The sequence below is a fragment of the Macrobrachium rosenbergii genome, chromosome 4 (assembly GCF_040412425.1).
Source record: "Macrobrachium rosenbergii isolate ZJJX-2024 chromosome 4, ASM4041242v1, whole genome shotgun sequence".
Taxonomy (NCBI): Eukaryota; Metazoa; Arthropoda; class Malacostraca; order Decapoda; family Palaemonidae; genus Macrobrachium; species Macrobrachium rosenbergii.
In genome coordinates, this window is record NC_089744.1 from 51,458,010 (window position 1) to 51,476,128 (window position 18,119).

Consider the following 18,119-nt stretch of genomic DNA (forward strand, 5'->3'; position numbering starts at 1 on the left):
GTAGAAGTGCTTTTGTCGAGGCGGAGGGGGGGGGGGGTTAGAAGCTTATCCGAGCGGCTCGACCTAAGCGAACTGTCTTGCCCAGACACAAGACTGTTCACCTGGTCGAGGACCCCTTCGGCAAGCGTGGACCACGGCAGCCCCACCGAAGCCTTGGGTTCCTTTTTGGGTCCCCATTAGGATTTGAGGCGCGACGGACGATCAACAGTTGAGGCCATGGTCCCTTCCCGGAGGTCATTGTGCTGACGAATCAGCGCAAGCAATAACCTCTGCAAAAGTCCTCTGTATCTCGGGGGTGTCCGCATCCTGGGGAAGAGGACTCTCAAGTCCTTCCAGAGTGCGGTCCTCCAGATCTACTCTCCCTGCAGGAGGGAGAACCTCGGCAGACCCCCATGATCCTTCCCGCACCACGCATGCGTAAGACCTGGTCGAGCCGAAGACCGAGCCAGGTTCATGTGCTCCCAAGGTAGAACTCTGGGGAGAAAACTCGCCAGAATTTTTCCTGTCCGACTCGTGCCCCTTGGAAGGAGCTCAAGAGGTGGAGGGGACAGGCGAGGAGGATCAGACGCTCCCACTGGCCTTGCTGGCAGAACCAACAGGGGCAGCGGGCCAGGAGCGGTCACCAACCCGTGGTGGTGACAGCAGCCTGGGTCAAGGAAAGTACTTTCGCCCAGGTGAAGCAGTCTCCGGAGGAGAGCGGAGCGGCTCACGCGAGCCGAGCCACGTGCTCGCCTCCCCCGAGCCAGGCTGGGCACGCGGACGTGGCCGGGGACTGGGAGGAGTTGAGCGCGTGGCTCGCTGGCGCGAGCTTGCTCTGTCCTCTAGACAAGCCCATCTTCTTCGAGGCCATAGCCTCTTGGGAAGGCTGAGCAGGGGACCTCTTCTCTGCTTCTCCTGGCGTTCGGACCTGAGGGACCGAAGCACTATCCTGGGAACCTGACTTGGCACTCGCAGAAGTACCAGCAGGAAGAGTCGAGGCACCTGCATGCCCTGGCTCTTTCTCTCGCCCCACGCCCGGGTCTGTATGGTGAGAAGTTCTCCTGTGTCAACCTGGGGTACCCGGGTCTCCTTGGAGACCCAACAACTCGCTCACGAGTGTCTGACGTGGACCCGCTGGCCTTAGAAGCAGGTTTCTTCGGCACGGGGGTTCGGACCGTGGTCTGCATACCCTTGGCTTCTGATGCGACTGACCCGGGGCCAGAGCAGTGGTTCCCTGATCCGTGGATCGGGAAGAGCCAGCGAGAGATCCCACTGCCTTCCCTGTGGAAGGAGGCAGTCCCTTAGAAGTCTCGGTGCAAGACTTCTTTGGGGGGGGGGAGGCAGACTTCTTTTTCTTTGGCTGCGAAGCCTTGGAAGGGGAAGAAGAAGAGGCAGCAGACGAAGACAAAGATGAAGACAACGACACCTTTCTTGATCTCTTCTTCGCCATCTTCCTCAGGATCACGGTTAAGTCCCCAAACCATGCAGGCACAGCCAATGAAGCAGGAGTCGGGGGGGACAGCAGTAGACGCAACCCAGGCAGCGCATGTGGTGCTCGGGACAGCAGTTACCGGGGTGGGAGCATCCACATGGCAGCCAGGAACATAAGAAGGCGGGGCCAGGAATACAGGCACGGGTGGTGCGCGAGCAGCCAGGCCGGGCAAAGCCAGGGTTGAAGGTATGGGGAGAGAGTCAGATGATGTGCCGGGCTGGACAGGGAAGCGAGGAGCTGGAATCATTGTCGTTATCGGGCCAGGGTCAGCAACAGGGGCAGGAACAGTCACATGCGGCAATGAAGAAGTTACCATGTAGGAAGGCTCCAGTCGTGAGAGCGGGGCCAGGAACCCTGGGGGCAACGGTACTGCGTGGTGTACGGCAGGGGCAGCCGAAACCTGGGTATCCAGATGAGAAGCCACCGACACGGGTAGCTTGGCAAATCGCGACATGGTAACCAAGGTGGTGACGAGTGTGGTTGCCGTGTGTGTTGTCACTGGAGCACCAGACAGATGCGATACCAGACCCTCCAAGTGACAGAACGCCAGGTAGACCCAGGTGTAGCCAGGCCGAGGATAGGTCTGACGCCTGGCTATCCAACCCAAAACCTGAGGAAAAAGTCGGGTAAGGCTGGGGTCTCTACTTGTTCCGGGGGAAAAAACTCCCCCCCAGAACGAGAAGAGGCCCCTGAGAGGATGTCCCGGTGAACCACTCCCCCACGCCCTTCCACACCTGATGAAACGAATGAGGAAGGGGAGGGGGAGTCCTCACCTGAGGGAGAGGGGGCAAGCAGGGGAAGCTTGCAGGGAGGGAGAAACGAACCCGACACATTAGCCACCACTGGAGTCGTCGGGGGCATGTTACCCTTGGATGTTTCATTGGCTAGCTTACGACAGTAACGTCTCCTCCCTTCGAACCTCTTCCATTCATCGGGAGACCAAGAACAACACTCACTACAAGGAGCGTTGAACACACATGCCCCCTGCAAGATGGGCAGAGAGCATGTGGGTCCGTGTCGATGCTGGATCTAAAGGTGTTACATTTCTTGCCTCCTATCCCAGGACACACATGCTGGGGATAGGAAGGCTTAGAAGGGTTATCAACATTCATGCTTGGAAAAACATGGAAATTTCCCACCAAAAGAGTAGAAAAAAGGCAGTCAGGCAGAGAGCGAAGAAACAACGTCCGCATTCCACGACGGCCGAAAGCAAATTGGAATGTTTACATCCAGGCAGGCGGTAGGTACTCCCGCCTCCTGGACAGCAGTTAACTGCCTAACCACCTTGTTTGAAGTTCAACAGCCGTTTCCAGCCTATGCCTGAAAGTAATCCTAATGTAAAGGACCGAGGGTTTGTATACTGTGTCGGAACAAACGCCCTTGGCCGTCAAACCCAAGAAACACATGCAATGGAACGATGGCCTATGCATTGTGGGTTAATAAATATCAAACACACATAATATATATACAAAAATACAGAAAGATACCACCAAGATAGTAAAGAGTTTAATGACAGTAAGGCAAAGAGATCCGAAAAAGTATCAACAAGGCATGTCGGCCCAAAAACAAACTGGAATGTTTACATCCGGATAGGCAGGTATTTCCGTCCACCTGACGGCAGTTACTGCCTAACCACTTTGTTCAAGAGTTTAGGCTAATGGCCGCGTCCAGCTTTGCCGTAAGTAATTCCTAATCTCAAGGACCGATTGTTTGTATATCATGTCGGAACAAGTATCTTTTATCAGAGACAATTGCATACTTCGCAACTCCAGGAACTCAAATAGTTATGTGGTGTCATTATGAACAGAGCTGAACACTACTGAATAGTGTCAAATCCACACTGTAATCTTATGGACTGTTAACTAATGTGACATCATTCCCCTTTCAAGAATTAGCCAATCATTGTTGTGCACCGGGCGGGGCTTAGCTGCAAAGAGCCATTGCCTTTACTATAGCATAGGGTGCAGAAATCTCTCCTTCCTTGACTCACGGACCTCCTTGTTTCATTTCAGATGTTTCACTGTTGATCACTCTAGCCTATTGCATTAGCCTATGATTCGAAATGGAGTCAATCACAGGACTGTCCAAGCCGATCTAGCCGACTGTCAGAGCAATGGTGTCATGCAAACTATGCACTGTTAGCACCTCTCCATCACCAACTGCAAATGCATAATAATCACTGCCTTCACTGTCACATTCTCCAACACGATGCACACTGGTCCCGTGATCACTGAGTCTGGAACGTCCACTACTTCAGAAGCTGGAATTGAGACTGCCAGTGCTGGAACTGTGACATGCCTTCTGAAAACCCCCAGGGTACCACATGAAGAACATGCCTTAGGCTACTCCAGGTTGGGAATGTGTACAACGTCATGTGCCCCTGCCACCCACGGGCGTAGTCTAGGTCAACAGACAACCTGTGACTCACATCTCAGGATGAACAGCTCTAGGACTATTTGGGGTTCCGGCTGTGAATTACCTGAACACTTGACAAAATTAAGCTAACTTCACCTGCAGACCCACGGTGTGCCTCCTTGGTCTTGGCTTGGGCTGGTGAAATTTTCAGTGCCCTCATTCATGCGTTCATTTCTTTTGCTCGAGCAATTTACGTCTCAGTGCTGACGACTCATTTTTCGACAGTTTGGTCGCCAGCAACATCACATTCACACCCAACTAGCATAGGATACCTTCAAGCACACTGACCACTTTTCTCATCTGGCTGTTAAGCAAAGTAGGCCTACCTGTTTCAACATAAATTTACACTTCTTGAACATCCGCCATGCGAAGCAAGCATCTAGCTTGCTCATAACACGTAAATTAAACGAGGGCATCAATTTCCCCACCCTCCAAACCACACTTCTTGGGATCGGTGTACAATGCAAAGGTCTTCAAAAACTCGGTGGGCTAGTCCATCCAGAATTTCGAATAGGCCTAGGCTAGGTGTTGTGAAAATTCAAGGTTTTCAGAAGTTACACGCGTCATAAATCCTGAAAACGCCCATTAATCCTTTATGTAAATCTTGAACCGGGTTCTGTAGGAGGAGACCGAACACTAAGATTAAACTACCGTAGTTAATCACATGCGTTTCCCTTTAGTCTCTTATAAGTCATAAAACAATGACTACGGAATAGCACTGGACTGGAGTTAGTAGAAACGCTGCGAGTTGTGACACTGATATGCACAGAGTCAAGTCCTGTGTACAACAAGAACAACAACAACAACAACAATAATAATAATAACAATAGCAGAACCAGACGAAGAGACCTTAGACATTTTTAGATGATACAAGAGTGAAATAGAGAAAGCAGAAACTAGACTGAGAATCAGTGTAGGCATAACGAAGTTTGTGGTAAACGCAAAAGATTGGACAAATTCTAGTCGAGAAAGTGGCCATGAGTACGAGATGTGGGAGTGAATGCAATATGATGTATCAAATGTAACAGATGATGATCAGGTTTGCCAAATGTCACTGGGTACTGGATTGATAATACCAGCAATAAATAACAGCTAAAGGCGAAGCGTGTGATTAGCTAAATTTTTGGTGGAATGCCTTGAAGGAATCACAATGTTTTTAGTATTTCGGTGTCATATATGCCTGTGAATTTGACATTGAGAGGGCAATAAAAAGGTAACAATAATATTGATAAAGTTAAATGAGACTGCTAGACTGTTGACAGATAAAAATATTTCCCTCCAAGTGCCAAATAACAGAAAAAATCTACGATACATGCAACTGGCATGTTCTTGCAATGAATGCTCATCTTGCCATAGTAGTAACCTAGCAAAGTCCAATAAAGATTCAAGCAAGTGACTCACTAACTTGCAAATTTTCAGCTAAAGACGTTTATGTATATATAAATAATCATTCACCACATTCCCAGATACAACCAACGTATGTTTTGGAGGAAATTTTGATACATAACATTTCCGTCAATTCCAAAATTCCCCTCTTTGGATTATGCCGTAAAGACTGTTTATTTACAAACTTGGGATCATGTCAAGATTAGCGAACCCAACATTATGTCAAGAACAGCGAACCCAATGATCCCCATGTAAAGAATGGCCAACCCTTTCCGGTCCGAACTCCAATTCTACATGAGGGCTAGTACTAAACACGGCGAAACAGTAATTCATCTACACTGTTTCGCCGTGTTTAGTACTAGCCCCTGTGGGGTCAAATGCATTTCGCCTTGTTTTGTACTAGCCCTAGGTGGATCAAATATCTGGTAGCGTAGTGTTCATGTCTGGAACAGCGAACCCGATTATTCCCATGTAAAGAATAACGCTTTACATATAAAAAAGTATCTGGTAAGTGCCTTTTATGAACAATTCAGTACTTCTGTAAGGACGGGATTGATTGACATACTGGCTGGGCGTTGACTGGTTTATTGGTGGTCCCTTACTGAATGAATGTACAGTTGTTTCAGATTTAGCTGGCCTTGTGCCAGCACGGGCTCTTGCTCTGAGAGCAGCCCGTAATGAATGTACATGTTGTTTTAGATTTAGCTGGCTTTGTGCCAGCACGGGAGGAATGTACAGAATCTTCGAAGATGTTATTGGCCTGTGCGAGCGGCAAAGTAGCACCTACACACAGACAAAGGTAATGTTTCGGACATCTGTGTTTGTCGGCAGACAAACAGATGGCGATTGTGAGAGACATAATAAACGTACAGTGATAAAACATATATCAATGGAAAGGCCAGGAAATTCTACGTAGCCAATTGCATGAGATTCGAGACAGATTAATGAATACAATGCAGTAGCATAATATATGTGAAATGGCGAGACGTTTGGCGTCTTCACAAACAGAAACATACATACAGTTTGATACAGAAGATTTGGTGGAACATTATGAGTAGCCTACATGATTAGAATGCTTGCATGGCAATGCAAGTAGTGGTGATTGCGCATATATCAAGACAACAATGGTTAGGGAGAAACCGACATAAATATTGTATGGTAGAAGTTGCGTTCCTGGAGAGAAAACTGGGTGTTCTTTTTCCCTCTTTTGTCTGGGTCCCTCTGAAGATGTGACGCACGAACGTACACGCGTGTGCTCGAAAGAGACCGCCATCGGAGGGATGGATGGGTCTCTTACAACGTACCCAATAATCTTCTTGTAAAGAATAGCGAACCCTGCTGCGAGTGAGTTCGCTAATCTTGACATGATCCCAAATTTGTACCCTGGAATATCATAAATAACACAGCACAACATTATCAGAAATAAAGGCTCACAACGGACAATTACATTGGTCTCCAAATTGTCTAGTGCGAGATTTATTGCAATATCCTCAAATGAAACTAGTCTGTTCTCCGCCAATGTAATGTTTCAGTTTTCACAGTAGAACTGTCTGCAAGGCATTATTTTGTGAGAACAAGAAAGGTCAGCTAGGTATTAACCTATTTATTATGTTGTTGTTTCAGATTTAGCTGGCCTTGTGCCAGCACGGGCTCTTGCTCCTAGAGCAGCCCGTAGTGGTTAGGATAGTTGTTGTTTCAGATTTAGCTGGCCTTGTGCCAGCACGGGCTCTTGCTCATAGAGCACCCCGTAAGGTTAGGATATGTTGTTTTTTCAGATCTAGCTGGCCTTGTGCCAGCACGGGCTCTTGCTCCTAGAGCAACCCGTAAGGTTAGGATGTTGTTTTAGATTTAGCTGGCCTTGTGCCAGCACGGGCTCTTGCTCCTAGAGCAGCCCGTAATGGTTAGGATGCCTGAGCGGAGGTATACATGGCAGAGTGCGGACATAAACGTGGTGCCCGACCTCCGATCGCCGTGACCCGCACCCTGAGCAATTTGTGTTTGTTGGCAGACAAACAAATGACAATTTTGAGGGACATAATAAATGTACAATGATGAAATACATATCGGCGGAAAGGCCAGAAAATTCTACACATGAATATTTACATGAGAGTCTTGACAAATTAAGAAATGCAATGCATGACGTGATTGGTACGAAAACGAAGAGACGTCTGACGTCTTTACAATGTAATTTTTGAACGGCCCCTTAAGCTGGTAATAAACCTGTACCAAAATGCAAGATTTAAAGTAAAGATCGTAGGAAGTATTTCAGACGAAATTGCGATAAATCTTGGTGTGCACCAAGGATCATTAGAATTCAGATGAATTTGAGATAAATTTTGTATCAACAGAATACCCATTATCTTAATAATAAATTGAACTGCAAAGTAGTAAGATTTCAGTTTAAAGGGCTTTTGTATTTATCATTTACACTATGATTATTTTTGCTAGCCACCAATTTAAAATTGACACGTTTGAAAAAAATCATAAAATAGTATAAAGAGTAAAGTACAGATTAGTTTAGGTTAGGAACCATGTGAACCTACTGTTAGTTATCTAGAAAATATTCAAGTGCAGGCTGTAATGTAGGGTCTTTGTTACATAACAGACTGTGTTACTTATCAGAAAGCCGAGCCCTTAAACATATATTAAGTAGAGGTTCTATTAGTGAAGAAAAAGACTCTTAGAGCTCCCATATGCAAGCGACCTAGTATTAACAGCAGTTTTAGAGGAAGAGGTTGTAAATAAAAATGCTTGAAAGTCGAAAGAGTGGAATGGAAAGCAAACTGAAAATGATGTACACAAAACATAGCTTATGCAATGCACCCTATGCTTTATACCTAATGCAAATGGTGTCACGAGAGATGCTGAAGAATGTAACGTGCAAATGGAATTGAGAACTTCAGAGCATCATGTTGGGGCGGAACGGCTGACTATAGCATACAGAACATTTTTGCTATATCTTGGGAATGCATGTTTAGATTATCAACAAATTGTTGCAATGCTGGTAAATAAGAACATCATTCCATTAGAAGAGGACAAAAATTTATTATACATGTTTACTATTACTGCTCAATTTCACTACATTCTTCAATAGCATTAGATTATCAACAAATGTGCAATGCTCAAAAGTCAACCTGACTAGTGACAAATAATGGTGCAAAATTTGGGAGATATAGCTTCCAAGCTATTATAAATTTGGCAAAATTTCAGAGAACAGTACAGTCTATATGTAAAGGAAAGGCGACAAATTATAATACCTGAGGAGTTTTATTATTTTACAATCTTACATTATTACATAATTGCAGATAACATATCAAGTCAGAAAACGGGGTCAGCACTGTGCATAAGTAACAAGAGGGCAATCAAGTCATTCCATTAAGTGTGTGCTACTTACAAAAAGTTTATACACCCACTATCATATTTCTATTGCTCAGTTTTTACTGATACCCAAACTGACCCACATATTTCTGATAGCAGCATCACAGATATATGTATTTACAATTTCATGTCTATGCTGAACTTGAACATGTAAATCTTGAAGGTTATTTTAAAATCACAAAATTTGTAACTCATTAGCTTGAAATTCACATTAGCTACATGTTATCCAAGCACTTCCACTTTGGCTTCAAAAGAAAACATCTTTCTCTCATATATGAAGCTGCCTGAAATTTTTCCCTAGTTTAAAAACTACAAATAATAAATATTATTCATAAAACTACGAACAATAAATATTATTCATCAGTAGTTGTCTTAATATTTTTGAGGGCTTCCAAAATTTCTGTACTGTTAAAATGATCTCCAAACTCCATCTCTCTATGTTCATAAAGTATTCCTTGGTCACCAGGTCCTATTAAAAACACACCTGTAAACAAATACATTAGGATTTGTCAAAACAGTTATTCACAAGTTCATTCATATCTTATTTGAAGTTCAAGAAAAATCAATATTAATTTGCTTAGCAAAACAGCATACAGTATCTTGTCATAATGAACAACATTTTTGCTGTTTTTCCCACAAAAATTAAGGGGAGACTAAACACTCAATAATGAACTTCACATTAATAAAAGAGTACTGTACAAAGAGAACTCATTATTCTTACTAATCAAAATTCTATACACAAGCACATTTTATATTTGTATTGTGAGGCACAATTATTTGATTCCTATACTGTACATTTAGCATAACCTACTGAAAAAAGAAAATGCAATGATATAATGGGCTAAAAGTATAAATTTTTATCAAATGGAAGCAGTATTGGAATGAAAGTGTCTTAATATCCTGGAATTAAAAGAGTGCATTCAAAATGATATAAAGTTCATATCATGACAGTACTTACTTCCTAATAATGTTCCATCTCCATTTAGATTCCCTTCGACTCCTTTTTTGTTAGCTCTCATTATGTTCATCCAAACACTCCACCGCAGCATCCCTGTTAGGAGCATCCGTCGCTCTTGAGGACCATAGAATCTACGTTCTATGTCAAGGAATAGATCACCTTTGAAGAAATCTCTAAACTCCTTAGCACCTAATTCTTCATGGAGGACAGCATACAAGGGGACATTCTTGGCATCAAATTCTCCCTTGAGACTGGAAAGTGCCAGTGCTTCCTAAAATAAATAAGAACAATCCTTAATTAAACAATGATACCTTTTAACTTGGACTTAGAACCTCCATCTACTAAATTTCAAAATACCATAATAAATGTCAAAATACCATAACTCTTTGTAAAACCAAAAACAAGTATGCATAAAAGGGAAACAATTTTTTGTCACTTAAAACCAGAGAGAATGACATGGGAACATTCCACAAGCACTATCACTCTTTAACATGTGCAAAAGCACGAACTCTCAAAATTCATACCTCCCGACACAAAGATCATCCAGGCCGCCGAACAGCCATTATTACTGCCCCGTTATCCTTCCATAAATCTGACCCCACCAAGGATGCTCTGGAGTCATCCAGCTTACTCAATGGAGCTTTTGCTAACCAATCTGTAAAAAATAATAGTAAATCAGTGTCACATTTTCCTTCATAATTTTAGTTTTGATATTCTTGGTATCACAATTAGGAGTGACACTAATTTTATAAACACAACTATAATTCACCCTTCCAATGTTAACTGATTCCCATTATAGATATTATAAATTTATTCCTATTATATACATCCATATTAAAATTGTTCCTACAAATTTACTGGTACTTTGAACAAAAATTCTATTAAAAAAAATGTTTAAAAATGAAAACACTTGTTGTAAAGTTAGGCTTATCCACAATGCCAAGAGGTCTTTCATGAACTGTACAGCAGTTTGGTGACCCTAGAATTGTGGGAGAGCTGGGCAAATCCCAGAGTGCCCTTGCAGCACCCATGCCATTGGATTACTTGCAACTTATACTTAATAAAAAAAAAACTGCAGTTTTGTGTAATGACATCTTGTGAAGCATTAGATATACTGTACTGTAGAGATTAAAAATTACTCCTTCTGCATAAGAAAATTAATCCACAAGGATAAGCACTATCCTCTCAAGTTAACTACTCAAACTAACTTAATATCAACCACTCTGCTGTGTCATAATACAGCTTACTCTAAGCACAAAAACAGTACAGTATATATACATGTCCTCAAAATGCCATCAAGTGCAACATGGGAATTCTTTACTACAAACCTCTAGTAGCTTTTTCTGGAGAACTATGAAGAGCTAAGGGAACATTGCAGTAGGCAACAAATCCTGTTAAAGCCCCGGCAACCAGCCAGGGCCAGTTTGGCATCATTGTGGACAAGCTCATAACCTACTGGCATATCTCTGGCATACGTCTCCCTTAAATACTTGACTGAAAGAGAAAACATGATAATATATAGTGATTAAAGATAACGTCAAGTTCTACTATAAAAAAATTTCAAAAAGTTCTTGATAAAAATTAAAACTAAAATGTATCTGAAAATCAGAGCTTGTTTCAAATCAATTTAGTATTAACTACAGTAAAAATTTACAGTATTTTCTTGAAATTGGTGAATTTACAAGACTTTTATCAATAACAGAAGAGCATAACCTTTATCAATTGTTCTTAAGATAAGTTAGCTAGATAACAACTCTCTGTATTTGAGACATAGCAACACAGTATCCTAGTGTTTGACAGTTTAAAGCTGCAATTACAAAAGTAAAATAAATCTAGTTATTTTACTTAAATTATCACTGGAAAGAGATGAAACTACAAACACAACAGTTAAGACATTAGCAGATAATGGTTCTAATGTTTTAGATACTTATGTAGTGCACAAAAATGCATTCTTATGTTAAACCTAACTTCATATGGTGAGAGAAACCTATTACTCTTCTTAGCTGCTCAGCAAATGCAAGAAATGCTAGTGTAAATAAATCTGTCTCTGACTAGCAAGTCTATCAGAAAGGTCCTCTCTTCAATTTCAACTTTAGTACATTAAGTAATAATAAGTTCCATTAGTAGCATGTGAAACAAAAAAAAAAAGCTAAAATGACAACTATGAATCATGATGCAACACTATTTCCCATGGACAGGTTTAAAAACTCTACAACAAAAGATCCAGTGCTACTAGCATTACATCTTTCTAAAATGTATGTGACAAAGCAACAGAATTGCTCTGTAATTCTGCCTTTTCTACTCTATTCTTTGTAGAGATTTAAGTCCAACATAACCCCTTTTCTCATTATAACATTCCATTTTCAAATTGGCCTTCTATTACTGATACACTACTTCATACTCATCACTCTGAACAACCACCTCAGATATCTGATTAAAATACGGTACAGTGTACAGTAGATGCATGGCTCAGATTTGCATCTGCACAAAAATACAACATCTGACACCATAACTGTGTTCATCATGAGTTAAATTGAAAATCTGTATTTCATTTCATTCTGGCACAGAAAAGTGTGCCGCAAGCTCTCTCACATAGTTCCTTCCTGAAGTTAGGTTAGGGCAGGCTGTAAACAGTGAAGTGCAAATATTGTACAGTGAACTTGTGGTTTGAGACAAGCCATTGCCCAAGGCAATTCTTGAAAGAAATACACAAAATAACTGGCTAGATCACAGAGAAAGGCGATATTTAGCTTTTCAGCTTCATCGAATTCCCCATTTAGGCCTAGCCTAAGCATACCATTGGCCAATGTAGGTCGAGTACATTTCATACACAGGTAATGTGTATCAAATCCCATGATACGGTAACTAAAACTAGTTCAATTATTTATGGTACTTATAATTTAGGGTATTAGTTTTACATCAGACTTCTTATCAGGTGCTACTCTATTGAAGGCACTCTATGGGACGTATATAATTTCATTAACCACGTACTCTTAAGCCTACAACAGAGACATTCAGAGTACTCCATATTAGCCTATATGTCAAATCTACCATTAACATTTTAATCACAAACTTATTTACCTTGTTAGGCCTAACTCGTGGCAAAGGCCAGTAACCGTTTATCCACATAAGTCAGAGAAATAAGCCTACGCTATGAGGTAGACCTAGCTTATCCTGGCCAGTTTGATCTTTCAAGATAGGACAAGACTATGGAGTAAGAACTTTGAAAACCTTAGAGAGCTCGAAAACCAACTTGACTACTTCGGAAGGTTTTTCATTAATGTAATTCTTACGCATATCCTTTGTGGTACTGCAGACCTACATCTAGAATTGGAGATTTCGTTGTTTCCCTTTACGCCGAGTTACTTCATCGATGACGTCACTGTCCATCTATACATAGAAGTAATGCTTACGCAAAAGTTTTATTTATATTACATGCATTCTCGTTAGCGTAATCCGGCTCGACTGTTAAAGCCTATATAATTGCCATTGCTGTGTGTGTGTATCCTCCAAGATATTGAAGGAAGGACGTATTATGTAACTAAGAACAGTGCTATTTGCCAGATTAAACGCTTGGCAACATAATAATCATACAGTGATCTTTGTACCAGTACCCTGTACCCTATTCATAAAGTGTAATTTACCATTTTGTACTCCTTATCGCGTAAAACTTACTTCTGATAGCTTGCTTCTAGGTGACTGGTTAAAATGTATAACAGGCAAGTCCTTCGCCAACAATATATTATTACGGGATATATTTGTATCATGCACGTACCCGATTGTACTCAAATCATGATTAAGTTATTTTAAAAGTTAGCTGAACATTTTAAAGATTACGTAACATTAATACTATCTCATTGGTTGTTTCATAATGGAGGTCTTCTAATAAAAGTAATAAGAGACTTTTATGAATCGCCGAAATACCATGAACTCTTTTATTTGTTGCAAAGCACATTCATATTGGCTATCATCTGAGGAATTAATATAAACCGAAGACAGATTGTCATAAAATGTTGCAGCGCTATTTCTGAGTGAATTTTAATGTAACCTTTTCATATCATTTTTAGCATCAACTACGATACGATGTTATGATCTTAAAGCAAATTTAATTTTAGTGATTGCAATAATGTGTATTGAACGCGGCACCACTTGTTATAAGAACAATCATACCCACCCTTCCGTCCATGTTGTCTGAGTGTGTATACAGCATTAATATTCAGAATTGCTCGCAAGACTTTGGAAAAATGGAGACCTGAATATAAAACAGTCCCGTTCACCGATGTAGCCTGTTTACCATCCACCAAAAAACCAGTTGACCCACTATACCTTCCGCACTGACTTGTAGCTGATATAAGCTTTCGGATTTGCAAAAAAAAAAAAAAAAAAAAAAAAAAAAAGGGGGAGGGCTCTTCATTGGTAGGCAGGCTTGCACGAATGAATACCTTCAGCTTTGGGGAGTATACTTTGCATCCACGAATAACATTAGACGGTCTCCATTCTCTACACATCTAGCCCTTCCTCGCTTTGTGATTTATGTATTTCATGGTCCCAAATGTTGCATGAAGCAAGCGTATATAACTTACAGACTATATTATAGAAGAATTAAGTCAAAGTAAAACTATTAATCAACATTATGGCAATTTGGAATGTTGTAGACTCGTGGAGAAAATCCATTCTTACATTGATGTTTGTGAAATCATGCCTGAGAGAGAGAGAGAATCATAATAAAAGTTTACCCCACCTCTTACAACTTGTTTATAGACGTTCATAAATCTTCGCAAGGGTCTGGTAACATCTTGTCAAAACATGAAGGGGCGTTGTAAGGAATTAAGAAGCGCCGACGTCAACAAACGAGACAATCAGATACATTCTTAATGGGAAATTTGCCTAGAGAGGAAATCGAAAACTATGATACCAGAGAGAAATGAAATTTCAACGAGGATTAGCAAAGGTAATTTAGAATGAGCCAAAGTGCCGTTTTGAAAAACATATACTAGTTGTGATTATGAAGCCATGTTAGTCTTATACTGCGAAATGTGTATCTTAATTTTCCTCCTGAGACCATGAAAGGTCTCAGCAGAAGCCTATCATGTTTCTGTGGCTAGTTGAGTGATGACTGCAAAACCAAGGTGCGAACGAAATCTTACAATGAGATTCTCACCACCTCATATATTCCAAACGAAATATATGATTTACGATTGCATAGAAGTAAAAACGTGACGGATTTAATTGGCGTGTAAGATTCTGCAATATTTTGATTCGTAGCATTTAAAGTAATAAAAAATAATGAACACCATACCCAGTTTTAATTAGCAGTAAACTTAATATCAAAATGAGCATCAGAAAGTGGTGAAATGATGGTTTGGGATTGTTATTATTATTATTATTATTATTAGTAGTAGTAGTAGTAGTAGATTTCCTATGTAATGACCCACGAAGACCAAAATAGGAAATGCAAATGTGAAATGACAGAAAGAAATAGTGGAAATAATGGGTGTATTGTAAAACACAGCATTGAATAAATTGAGTTTAACACCATACAAGAGCTACTGAATGCATAAGTGCAGCAATTTAAGGAATTTGTAGCTTTCAGCAAATTTGAAGATACTAACATCCACAACAATAAAATGTATACTGCTCCTCACTATAAAGAGGGAAAAAGATCTCCACGAAACGATTAGCACCCACTAACCTAAAATACACGGGCACTAAGTTTCGTTAAAGATGTGGTTATATAGCTCATATGGACAAACGAGAAACTCTGCAACGAATGTTTCATTATTACATAGCTGGATGAGCAAAACAACCCTTTTTGAGCGACTGTCCTGAAGACGGAAGCTTGAGGGGACGTAAGGCTAACATATATTCAGGAAAGTTATCGTTTAAATCTTAAAAAAAAATAGACAGCAATAACTGTCTGAAACCAGGTACCGTTCTAAAAAGCAACGGCCGGTACTGACACGGATAGGGTGCTTATGAATTTATCAGTATTAAATGTCACTGCAGTGCTCAGTAACATTCGTCTTTTTTCACAATTTACACCACCACCATTTCAGAGATGGTGCGTTCTATTTTTGTTTGCTTCATTCAGAACAGAACCGATGATAGGGAGTGATGTCCTCTACAAATTACCGTTGATTCTATGATATATGGTAAGCAATATATAATTTTAAATTTGACACATCGGTAAGATAACGAACGGCATCGCTTCGCGGACTTGACTGCAAATATCCACGATATATATATCTTTTTCTAAAAAAAAAAAAATGTTCACCCATTTTGTTTCACAGTCACGTCTTTTGTTGAGCTTGCATAACGATTGCAGACCGCTTGATTATTCAGCAGCCATCATACTGACGTTCAGTCTCAATCTTCCAGTGTTATTAACTCAATCTATTTGACGATTATCAATGATTCACTTATCTACCAGGCAAAAATTAACAAATATTAATTTATAAAATAGGACTGTGGATTCAAATTTTTTTTATACAAATCGTTTTACTATGGCAGAAATTTAATCCTTAGCAAATGATTAATTGTGTATGCATCAGAAAGATTTTATCAAAATGCTTTAACTGTGCTTACGTTAAACTATTCTAAAACAATTCCAGCCAATAACTTTCATCACTAAATTTCACAAGACAAATCATGGCGAAAGCACTAATATGTAACAGTGCAGTTTAATATAAAACAGCTGCTGACTAGGGCTGTTTCTGCATTAAAGTTATTGGCTAAGCATTTTTATTACACTGAGTGTGCACACTGAATATTTATATTAAAATTCTCCCATTACAGGAATTCAAGCTCACAGTTGAAGGTGTTCATTTAGCTAAATGTGCCATGGTAACATTGGTCTTACAAAACACAAGGAGACCTTTATAAAGATATTCAGTCAAAGAAACCAAAAGTACGAAATACTGATTGGTTCTCTTTCAAACAATGTATGTACACTATAACCATGTTCCGCTTTGATTGTAAGTTTTTCTATAGTAATAGCCATCCATAGCGCAACTTGTGCATAACACGCACAAAAGACACTTCACCAAAGTCTTTACATGAGTTAAAAACACTTACTCCTTAACGGAAAGAATTTGCCAGCGTAGTTTCAAGAAGGATACTGTATATCCGAACACACTTCGCTTGGCGCCTGAACGCCGACTGACTTGACGGGGTCTGGACCGGCCTCTTATAAATACGGAGTACAGGCCTGATGTACATACATCCGGTATTACTTATGGGAAAATACACCAACGGATCCAGTTACTCTTACTGTACCCTTTACGATAATGTAAACTTTGATGAATCATTAGTGAGACCCCGTTTCTGGTTAAGGCGGGTCAGGGTATGGTGTTAAATCACGTATCTAGATTTACGTCAAGCAATTTTTGATGTCCTTATACTCGTATATTACGGTTGTGTGTTTATGTGTGCGCGTATATGTGAATCCACATGCAGAAACTGCTAGATGCGTCTGACAGTAAGTATACACATATATAAACTAGAATTTTAAGTAAAAAAAAAAAAAAAAACTAATTGTAGAGGGAAGTAAGCTCAAAAGGCTATTGAACTGATGAATCTCAAAATGGAGTTATGCATATCAAGAATGAAGTACCTATGTCGATGGAGTGAGTATTTTAAATAAAGAAGTTAGAAGAGAGGCAAAGTTGAATGACACAGTAGCGGAAGAGATTAGTGTAAATATGAGAGTACTTATGGAAGTGACTATTGAAGACATAAGATGGCAATTTAGAGGTTGAAGAATGGAATGACACCAGTACGGCAGTTATAATGAGATTGTAAGCCACGTATGGGGGAAACAAAGGTTTTTAATGAATGGGTGAGACAAACAAATGTTCCATCTTACACAGGTAAGGCTGAAAGAGGAGTCTGTAAGAATTTAAGAGCACAATATTAAGTAGTATGCCAGTAAAGCTGTATAGTAGAATTATGACTGAGGGAGTAGTGCAATGACACAACTGATAGAGAGTGAATCTAGTCGTGGAAGAGGGAGTTAGGATCAGGTTTCTTATGAAATATTAATTTGAAGAGTTTGAAAGTAATGAGAAAAGCTGTGTGTGGCATTCATTAACCTAGAAAAGCTTATTGTAGAATCAACAGAGAGATATAATGCAGAGTGTTGACGATATATGAAGCAAAAACTAAATTATTTAGAGCAATAATAATTTTCTTGGTGGAAGCAAAACGTCTGTTAGAAGGCATAGGCGGGAGAGCCATCGTTTTGACATAAAAATAGGTCTGTGGCAGGGGTGTGTTGCGTCTACATAACAGTTCCATAGCTTCATAGAAAAGTTAGAGAAAGGACATTTGACTTAGGTGCAAAATTCTTATATGAGAAAATTAACCGCGAGAGTATAGAAAGGTTGATGTTTGCAAATAATACAATAACTGGGGATAATGAAAAGAAACTGAGGAAGTTAGTGAAAGAGCTTGGGAGTGTTTCCGAGAGGAAAAAGATGAGAGTAAATGATAACAAGAGTAAGGCTATGTGGG

General features: G+C 40.4%; 2 protein-coding genes across 2 annotated transcripts in view; one reads left to right on the top strand and one right to left on the bottom strand.

Moving 5' to 3' along the window:
- LOC136837681 (uncharacterized) overlaps positions 1-6,954 on the top strand; it is a 34,323-nt gene extending 27,369 nt beyond the window's left edge. Inside the window, exon 4 of the mRNA XM_067102558.1 lies at positions 6,896-6,954. Coding sequence (XP_066958659.1) covers positions 6,896-6,954 — 59 coding nt within the window. The remainder of the gene's footprint in view (positions 1-6,895) is intronic.
- Positions 6,955-8,520: 1,566 nt separating this feature from the next.
- On the bottom strand, positions 8,521-13,082 carry LOC136834437 (peroxiredoxin-like 2A). The gene is given in 5 exon segments (XM_067097039.1): positions 8,521-9,134; positions 9,609-9,879; positions 10,133-10,263; positions 10,937-11,102; positions 12,931-13,082. Coding segments are annotated over 4 exon segments (654 nt in total). The 5' UTR covers positions 11,058-11,102; positions 12,931-13,082; the 3' UTR covers positions 8,521-9,003.
- Positions 13,083-18,119: the final 5,037 nt, after the last annotated feature.